We start from the raw sequence: 9,953 nt of genomic DNA, 5'->3' as shown, positions 1-9,953 counted from the left end.
CTGATATTTAAGCATTATGAAACTCTCCCAGACATTCCAGCCTGCCATCATTTTGATAGCAGTACTTCAAGTGAAATAACAGACACTTTGCAGAACTCTTTGCTTTGTTATTATTGTGTTCTTATCGTACTGATTGGACTTTTCAGCACAAAGTAAAAATGATCTTACTATTTTGCCATTAAGGTAAATTAATGCCATGTAAATTTACAGATGAAAAATTAAAAATTAAATAAAATTAAACAGTTCCTGTCCTGTATTTTATTAGGAAATCAACAACTTCAAATTACAACATCAGTGAGCATAATTTTTTTAAAAAAACACAAAACATATTCATAATCATAATTGTTTCTTTCTTTCAATCTCATAGAAAATATAATGCCCCAGAATAATTCCTACATACATTTTTAAAAGTTTCTGCAACCATTACATATGCTTCTACTATAAATAGGAAAAGTGACTAACTTTAAATATATTCCACTTTTCATTTAAGGAGATATCTGAGGATGTGCTTTCCTGTATAAACAAAGAAAATAAATGACCTAAAAAGGTCAAGATAAGCACTTTTTGGGTGCACAAATGAAGCAATTACCAGTTAAAGTAAAATGGTCTAAGCCAGCCAGTGGATTTGGGCTGTCCTTGAAGGTAGAATAGAAATAAGGCACATAAATTTGATTTATGGATTGCAATCATCTATATGTTTGCCTGTGCAAGCTCAGAAATGGAGGAAGTAACTTCTTTGGACTACAGCTCCTAGATCTTCCAGCTAGCAGATGCAAGCTCCATCAGACCTGTCTACTGCCATAGCTAGAAATGGGTGGCCCTGATAGTACGTGAGCCCTATAGTTAGTGTGAGGACCAACAAGACTATGAATCCCACAGTTGAGAGGTCAAGATGTATATAGAGGACTCTGTGTGTGTGTGGGTGTGGGTGTGTGCGCACGCGCACGTTGGGTGAGTGATGGTGGCTATTGGATTATTAGAAAGGTTAACAGAAGGCACATTTATCAATTGTTATAAGGAGTATGCTTGATGGCGGGTATCTAGCTGACATTGTTGGAAATAGGCTGTTAGATAACCAGCCTAATCAAATAGTGCTCAAGAACCTTTCATTTTGCCCAACTTTTATTCTTTTTACAGAGGAATATGCAGTATGTTCATGCAATATGAACATCATCAATAGATTGTCTCCTTGCTGATTCATGAATGTGGGGGGCTGCAGTTTGGATTTTCTACTGCTGACCATAAACAAAGAGACTTACCCAGTTCTATTTCTGTGAATTTGCATTAACAGACACCAGAATCAGACTGCCAAAGGTACCTTGCCAAAGGTGGTGGTGGTCTTATTATTATTATTATTATTATTATTATTATTATTATTATTATTATTATTATTATTATTATTATTATTATTATTATTATTATTATTATTATTATTATTATTATTATTATTATTATTACAGTACTATATAGTTATCATGCCCTTTGCCTGCACAAGAATTTATAGTGTTCAGTGATCCTAAATTATATGGAACGGAAAAGTCAAAGGTTCGATTTATCTACTTACTGTAAGAAACTAGATTTCACAATGTTGTTCTTTTTAAAATATGTTTAGAAAAACTGTGCACTTGAGGACAGCTTCTGAAGTGTTAGGATATTTTTAACTCACCATAATGACTGATTGTCTACCTGTATCTGTTGTTCTTTGAGTGCTCATCTGTGGATTCAAACAAATGAGTGTGTGCATGTGCACAATCATGTTCTGGAATGTTCCCCAGCTAAGCTTTTTGATGGTAACCTTGCCAATAATGACCCTTGCACACATAAAGGTGCACTCCAGTCTGCAGCCCTCAGTTCCATGTGCTGAAGAGAATGATAACTAGACACTGAGGGGAGGAGAGTGGGATGTGTGAATCTACAGATGACCACTCAAAGAACAATAGTTGTAAATAAGCAACCAGTGATTCTTCTTTGTAATCTTTATGAATCACACAAACGGATAGACTGCAAGCTAACTTACAGAGGCCAGTGTGTCACTGCATAACAGAAGAAAGCACAGCCTTCCTGAATCAATTGTCATATCTGGCACTTACATCTAATTGATAATACTTGATGAAGGTAGATTTTTGAGACCAGGTGGCAACTTTGCAGACATCATGGAGAAGAATGCTCTTGAGAGCTGTAGCAGAAGCAAGAGCTCTTGTTAAATATGCTTCCAAACTGAAAGGTGTTGGAAGGTCTACTAATTGAGGTCAAGGTAATATACTCTGTCACCCAATACACTAAGCACTGTAATGAAAGTTGGGTGTTTTTTCTAGAACCTCCAAAACAAATGAAAAGGTGATTTGATTGATGGAAAAGAGCAGTGCATGACAAACAGAATGCAAGTGCTCAACTAATGTGGAGTGCAAGGCATGCTCCAAAGGTGAGGTGGGGTTGTAGAAAAAAGCCAACAATACTATGTCTTGGTTGAGGTGGAAAGTTGAAACCACCTTAGGGGAAAAGGATATATCAGTAAGGAGAACAACATTGCCCATGTGAAAAGACAGGTAAGGTGGACCAATACAAGTGCATAAAGATTGGATGTGTGCCATGCAGACATGATCGCTACTAAGGTGGCTGTCTTCCAGGAGAGTAAGTAGACCCTAAGTTGCTAGAAGCTCAAATGGAAGTTTCATTAGCTGAGACAAAATAAGCTGGATGGTGGCAGAGGCTAAACTTTCAAAATCAAATTCTTAAGCCCTTTAAAAATCTCTTTATGACTGGGTAAGTGAATATGGAAAAGGAGTCCATGGGATTAGTGGTATGATATAGTGGTATGATATATTTTAATAGACAAGTAAGAAAATCTCTTGTCTTTTAGGAAAAACAGAAAATGAAAGATGTTAGAAACATTACAGGAAAATGGTGAAAAATTGTGTTCTTCAGCAAACTTTACAAAAGTTTTCCATTTGGCCTCATAAGGTGGCTTCCTGGCAGCTTGAAACACTTTGTTAATTTCAAATTGGAGAAGATGAAATGTCATGTCTTCCAAGTGGTGAACTGAAGAGACTTGAGGTCCAGGTGAAGGATCTCATTTTGCGTCTAAGACTACAGGTCTGGTCTGTTCAGAAGGTGAATAAATCTGTTGAGGGACAGGTGAAGATGGGTCACAAGCCAGGATTGCCTGGGCCACCAAAAAGTGAGGAGGATGGCCTTGGTCTTGAACCTGGCAGTGTGAACATCCGCATGGAGGATTAACAGGAAAGAAGGGAACATGTTCAGAAGGCCCTCCTCCTGGGAATTGTGAAAGCATCTCTTTGAGAGTTCTGACCTGCTCCTGCTCTGGTTGGAACACTTGGTGTTCTGGGCAGACAAGTGGGAGAGCCCCATGTGTTTGTCAGGTAAATTAAAGCCTCTTGTTGAGTTCCCATTTGTGCACAGTTCAGGCTGATCAACATAGGGCATTGGATAGAGTATTCTGGAAGCCCACCAGGTAAACAGCACTGTGACTGTATCATCGCCAAAGGGACAATGTGAGGCAAAGTAAATGTATGTATGTAACGCTTGGTGCTTGTATTGTCTGTTAATACTTGGACTGTGGCTTGAGACAATGCAGCTGTAGGTGGTCTTGAACAATGGATTCAGTTGTGCCCTGCCTGCTGGAAGCGAGTCCTCCTCCAGTATCCAGTCTGTATTGGGAGGTACTAATATCAGGCACTGATCACTCAGATGCAGAATCTACACAGTTGATGCTGAAGCGGAGGACGCTGTGCTCGATTTATTAGGCTTTCCTGTTAGGATTTTAGCAGTGCAATATTGTCAAACAGAATACAAATTGTGGAGTAAATTTAGAAAGCCCATGGAGTTATTGTAGGCCCAGATTTTTTAAAAAAAAGTAACAAAAAGGAAAATGTCACTTCAGTGTGAACTGCACAGAAGTGAATCAGCAGAAAATGTTAAATATTCATATCTAAGCCAAAGTACATTAAAGGTAAAAGAAAGTGAAAAACAGGACTCCGCTGAGATTTTTATGGCATTAAATTCTTTCTGGTAGAAGACTAGCATTTGAAGGGTTCTGGAAAGCATTCTGATAATAGCATCTTGTGCTGGAGTTTTGCTGCTGTCCCCAGGAGAAGGTATTCAGTTAAATCAATATTGTTCTGGTTAGCTAGCACTCCACTAGATGCTGAACTTTCCATGGATGTCTCCTTTTAGGGCTACTTCACATATTACATTTCCAACAAGTGGTCCATAAAACATAGCCATCCTACGACATCGTATGACAGATTGCAGTCTGAGGTGAAGGATGTTAGGGTGCTCCCTTTCCACTTGATGTACATAAGCAGATTGGTCTGGCAGCTTAATCTTACTTCAATAGTGACAGTTAGCCACTGCCAGCCTAACTTCCAGGACAGGTTTGTGACATGCACAGTGGAGTCCTCCAACAGAGAGGAATATAGTGTTTATAAAGAACTTTCAGAGATGGAAAAGTCACTTTTTTGGCTTAAAACTTCTAGAACAAGGGAGCCAAAGTGGCTAGTGGCCATGCTGGTTGCAATATTCTAAGAGTTATATGTCAAAGAAATAACTATCGTCAGCTCTGGAATAGTTATGTGGAACATTTGCTACATGAGGCTTCACTGTGACGAATGGCAGGGCTGGCTTTGTGTATATGTGTGCCATAGCAGTGACAACTGAAGTAGCAGTAACTTTTTTTGTGCAATGGATAATGGTAACTGAAAAAAACAGAACTCCTTCCACCTTTGCCAATGAGCAGATACCACTTGGGCTAGAATCCTGATGCACAACTTTATGCTGCACAAATGTGACAACATCATCAGCCGTTGCGATTTTGGGGGAATTAAAAGTCTCCTCTCCTCCCTCAGGCCCCAAGGATCCTTAGGGACCCTTTCTCATCCTGGGGAAGGCTTTGGAATGGGGGAAGGAAGTCTTTAGGGCCCGAACAATCACTGTGAAAAATTCCTTCCCATGTTCCACAGCTCCCAAGGACTTTGCCAAGATGAAAGAAATTCTTAGGAATCCCCAGAATCTGGATGAGGGGATAGGAAACTTTAAGCCCCCCTGAAACAGCTGCAGCTAAAGATACCACAACTGCACGGTATAAATTTGTGCAACAGGATCGTGGCCTTTGAATTTAACGAGATTTTGCAAAAATATGATGTGTCAAAGCAGCCCTCGGAGAATAAGGGTGCTTGTTCCTTTCATTACAGTACCATGGAAGGAATGCTGTTTGCTAAGACTATGCCATGGCCTTTGTATTGCTCAATTCTGGACAGGTACAAGCTGACCTCCCTGACTGATACACCTGTCTTCTGGCTCAAGAGGTGTTGGAAGAGTCTTCCAGAGCATAATCTCTATTGCACATCTCCCAATGGAGCCCAATAGGGGCATTCCGGAAATCAATTAAGGCTCTAACAATTCCTTTCACTGGCTATCACTCACTATTCTATTGCTTTTCCTAAAGGTTTAAAGATTCAGCAGTTTCCATCTCCTCCTCTCAGCCCTATCTAACCCTCAAGCTCTTAACATCTCTTTCTTGAGACTGGGTTAAACCCATCCTCTCTGGGCCATATGCTCAGGCCTTGAGGCACGGTTGTCCATCTAGTTTAGGATAGGCTTTTCTATCAAATGTTTTCTAAATAAACCTAGTAACTCTTGTTTTATCTAAACTTTCTGCCTGGTTGATACCTCCAGAGCATAGAATAATATAGTGAGTTTAAAAGCTCACAGGAACATCATTGCTATTTATTCTGCTAACAAAGAGATCTACTAACATAGCTTCCAATGTATTTAACAGTCTCATCCAAAAGAATGTATTTAACAGTCTCATTCAAGAACCAATCAAATAAGTGGATTTCTGAACAAAGTTGTATTGCTCATTAATTCAATCAGGAAGTGGCTCAAAAAGTCACCACAAAAAGCCCGTTGGGCGAGGAACAGCCAAGGGATAGGACATACAGCTTCTCCTTCATACTACTGTGTATTACTGCAGTTTTCTTGCAAATTACGTAAAACCAGGAAGCAGTTGGAAGCATGCATGCTGTCCCCAAGAAGATACTGCATGATCACAGATACCTCTGGAGGGAAGCACGAGATAGCCCTCCCCATTCCTCCACTTAACAGTATTTTCAAATGACAGATGGATCATGTGAAATTAGTAGTGGGGGCAGTTCTGTTTTCCATCTGGATGGCTAGGGACATTTCAAGGCGTTTGTGGCCTCAGTTTATTTTGTTGGAACAATCCTTATATATCAGGGATGGGACATCTGACCCACTAGATGCTTTCGATCACTTTCAAGTGCCCATGCCGTTTCGGACTGGTGGGAGTGGCAGGCGGAGCTTGGAAATTTTATTTTTAGGACTGTTAAGTCCCAAAACCTTTCAATCAAGCAGTTTCAATTTTAAATTTCCAGTTCTGTTTGTGAGTCAAAGCATCAGGATGGTCAAAAGCTCTGCTCCCCCACTATGCACCCCAATATAATACCATATATTTAACTACTATACACGGACTCAGGGAAAATAAAGTAAAATCAGTTACATTAAATGAAATGGTCAAAATCCTATTATGTATTAATGCCGGTACAACTCCACCAGCATAAACTTCAGCCATGAATTGCCCTCAGTTAAGAAGTCAAGTGTCAGCAATTGCTATCTTATACTGAGTCAAGTGATGAGTATGTGATAGCAAATTTCTACCTTGACTTTTTGACTTATGCTAATTTCTTGTTGAAATCAAATAACATCATGGTGCAATAATGCTTCCGATAATATAATAATTTACCACCATGCTTTCATGCTATTTATTTTATTGTACTTTATTATGTCTCCTATTGTATTTTATGGTATTTTGTTTTGCACTTTCATAATGTATTGACGTCAATATGTTTTGTGATTCTATTGTTCTTACTGTTTAGTTGTTGTAAACAGCCCAGAGTGACCCTTGGCTGCTAGATGGGCAGTATATAAATCAAATAAATAAATAAATAAAATAACTAAATGAAATGTACACCAATGGAGTTTTGCTGGTGCAGCTAATAAAATTATGGCCAATAAAACACTTAGCTATTTGTTAAGTTCAGTGTAGAGCCACAGAGCTCTCTCTCCATACCATAGTTCCCTCGGATTCTTAAGAGCTGGTTGACATATGCATAGCCATTACTTGATTAGCCAACAATTGATGATGCACAAATGAATATGGGAATCCAATCTAACATAAAGCCTTAAGGTTAAGATGGACAAAAGGAAGTCTATTCTACTAAAAAGCACTATGGTTGAGATGAAGGGCAGTAATGTGGACATCTTATCAGTGATACCGCATGTCAAGATCATACAGTTTCAAACAAATTTCCAAGGCAAATTGGAAACTTGCTTTAAAGAATATTTACAAGGCAAGCTGCTCAGGAAGCCATATTCCAGAATGTGTACTGCCAGAGAAATATAGACAGCTGTTGTAGTCAGTCTGGTACACAAGACATATTCCTGCACGAGATCAGGTTTTCATATTAACAAAGCAGGGCTTGGAGACACATACAAGTGACACGTGCTCTCACCTGCCTGATGCACACACAGCAGCATCCATTAGAGAACAGCACCTACTGCCAAAAACACAAGTCATTTCTACATTCAGCTATCAGTGATTCTTCGATACATCCAAACAGACAGGAAGGCAGTGTGTCTTCGCTCGAGGGAGGTGCCCAGGTTTCCTGGTGGAGATCGCGGAGACATTTGCCAGTCAAAATGGGAGAGAATGTGCATTTGGCTGGCAGTGCCAATGTCCAAAGCTGTGGAAGGTATTTCTCCCAACGAGTATGTTTCGAGCTCCTGTCCCAGGAGATCCAGTTACTCTAGACCTGTGCTCATTACAGTACATCGAGAAACACACAAGACCTACATCAACATAAAAAGCAATGAATTTTTAAAGCTCCTCCTGGACAAACACACTCAGAAGGTTGTGATAAATACTATATATAAATAATTTGGCAACTGTATGATTAAAAATAAAATAAAATACAGCAATTTTCCTATGTAATATTTCAATGTCTCCATGTAATCATGGTAAAATACAAAAAAGAATCTAGATATTGCTTTCTTTTAGAAAGATTGGTGTCCTAGGCTAAAGCAATCACTCCTCTCTGAAGAAAATCAGTTATTTTGTGAGGTTTTTCTTTAAAAAAAAAAACCTGTTATCATTACCTTAGATTTATGGGACAGGCTAAAAATGAAAACAGGGTTGTAGAAATCACTCAATGCATGCTTTTGCCATTTTTTTTTTTAGAATGGCTGTGGTATGTTTATATAATGCAACCCATATTCAGTATTTTCCTTTAGAAATCTAACTAGCAGAACTATGTAACTACCAGCAGAGTCCATAAACAGAATACCATGAACAGAATGCATACATAACCCTCTAAATTCAAGTCTTGTTATCACCAAAGAGCCACAGTTTACTAAGCAGAGCTGCTGCGGAATTTTCAGGCTCTTTCTAGGGTGTCTATGCAGGATTTCTAAGCACTCCCTGCAACAGCAGCTGTGCCTAACAAACTGGGCATATAATCAAACATGCTGACTTTTTGCCTCTGTCATTATAATTATCATCCTTACCACCACTACTTATTCTGTTTGGTCTTTCAGTGTAATGACAAATTGCACTAGGACTACCTACTTGCATGAGGGTAAAAGAAGTAAGGCTTATGAATTTATCACTTGGACAAACATTGACAATAACAACAATGCAGTGCAGGCTTTAAGGTTTTGTGGTCATCTGAATCATCATCTTTGGAAGAATACACCTGGAGTTAGTAATATTGGTTTAATATATACATATAATTCTTGTATGGCTGATTATGAGCTTCAATTTGTCCCCAAACCTCATCAAGCTTCACGACATTCAGTGTCAGTTGAAAGAAAGGAAACCAGATTCCCTGCCGATGCATCAGGAAACATCATTGTGGTTTCCCCTTGGAACTGTCAGCTGCTCATACGTAGGCAGAGTGTTACTAGCATGAAAAAGCTCAGAGTTAACATCATTCCTGTGAGATGATTTGTTGCTGCCTTGGTTTCCCTGCTGGACAGAAACCACTTGATGCAGAAGGTCGGTGATGCGGTTCAGCTTCTGATCCATCTGAACGACCTACAAAGATAAACAATATCGCCACTCAGAATGTTGGAATGAAATGAGTATAAAAAGGCAAGACAGATATTTTAAGAAGAAAAAAGAGCAGAACCATATCCCACATGTGAGCTGACACTTCTTGAGCTGCAGGGCATGGCTCCATTTCTTGTATTCCAAGACACACCATCTGCACAACAGATCGCACCATTCCACACGACAGTGGTGTATCTGGTTATGCATTCGAAGAGAGCTCAGTCCACTTGCTTTTGGAAATAAATGTGCTGCTAAGGCATTTGGTATACCAGGAACAACCTCAACACTCTCTTTGTGTACGTATTGTCTACGTAGGAGACTTGGGGTTGCAGCCACAATATTTTGTGTGTGTGTGTGTGCGCGCACACACACACACACACACTGCACATTCTGCTCAGCTCCCTTCTGCTGCGACACATGGGAAGGATGAACAGCAGTATATCCCTGTTCCATTTAGGTCTTGAGTGCCTAGAATAAAAGGTGCAGAATTGAAAGGGGGAGGAGAGAACATGGCAGAAAAGGAAAGAAACAATGATCTGCTAAACCTTTTAACCTTACAGTAAAATAGGAAATACATTAAAGAATGAGTTTTTAAAATGCTAGGGTGTATTGATAGATTTATACCCAGTTTTATTAGATTTGCTGCTTCATTCTATTTGAAGGTGTGCATCTTTTAAAAATGCGAAGCTCCACGCTGCCGGGAGCACACCAGCTGGCATGGAGTGGGGAACTGACCTCTTCAGCTATGATCCACAAACAATGCCAAGACAAATGCTGGTAATTGGGAAATGGAGAGAGAGAGAGAGAT

General features: G+C 39.5%; 1 protein-coding gene across 1 annotated transcript in view; it reads right to left on the bottom strand.

Moving 5' to 3' along the window:
- Positions 1 to 243: 243 nt before the first annotated feature.
- The window catches only part of KCNQ1 (potassium voltage-gated channel subfamily Q member 1), a 417,925-nt gene continuing 408,215 nt past the window's right edge, over positions 244 to 9,953 (bottom strand). Inside the window, exon 18 of the mRNA XM_020788821.3 lies at positions 244 to 9,130. Within this exon, the coding sequence (XP_020644480.3) occupies positions 8,933 to 9,130 (198 nt within the window). The 3' untranslated portion in view covers positions 244 to 8,932. The remainder of the gene's footprint in view (positions 9,131 to 9,953) is intronic.

The sequence above is a fragment of the Pogona vitticeps genome, chromosome 1, assembly GCF_051106095.1.
Source record: "Pogona vitticeps strain Pit_001003342236 chromosome 1, PviZW2.1, whole genome shotgun sequence".
Classification (NCBI taxonomy): Eukaryota; Metazoa; Chordata; class Lepidosauria; order Squamata; family Agamidae; genus Pogona; species Pogona vitticeps.
This window is presented reverse-complemented; position numbering and strand designations above follow the sequence as displayed.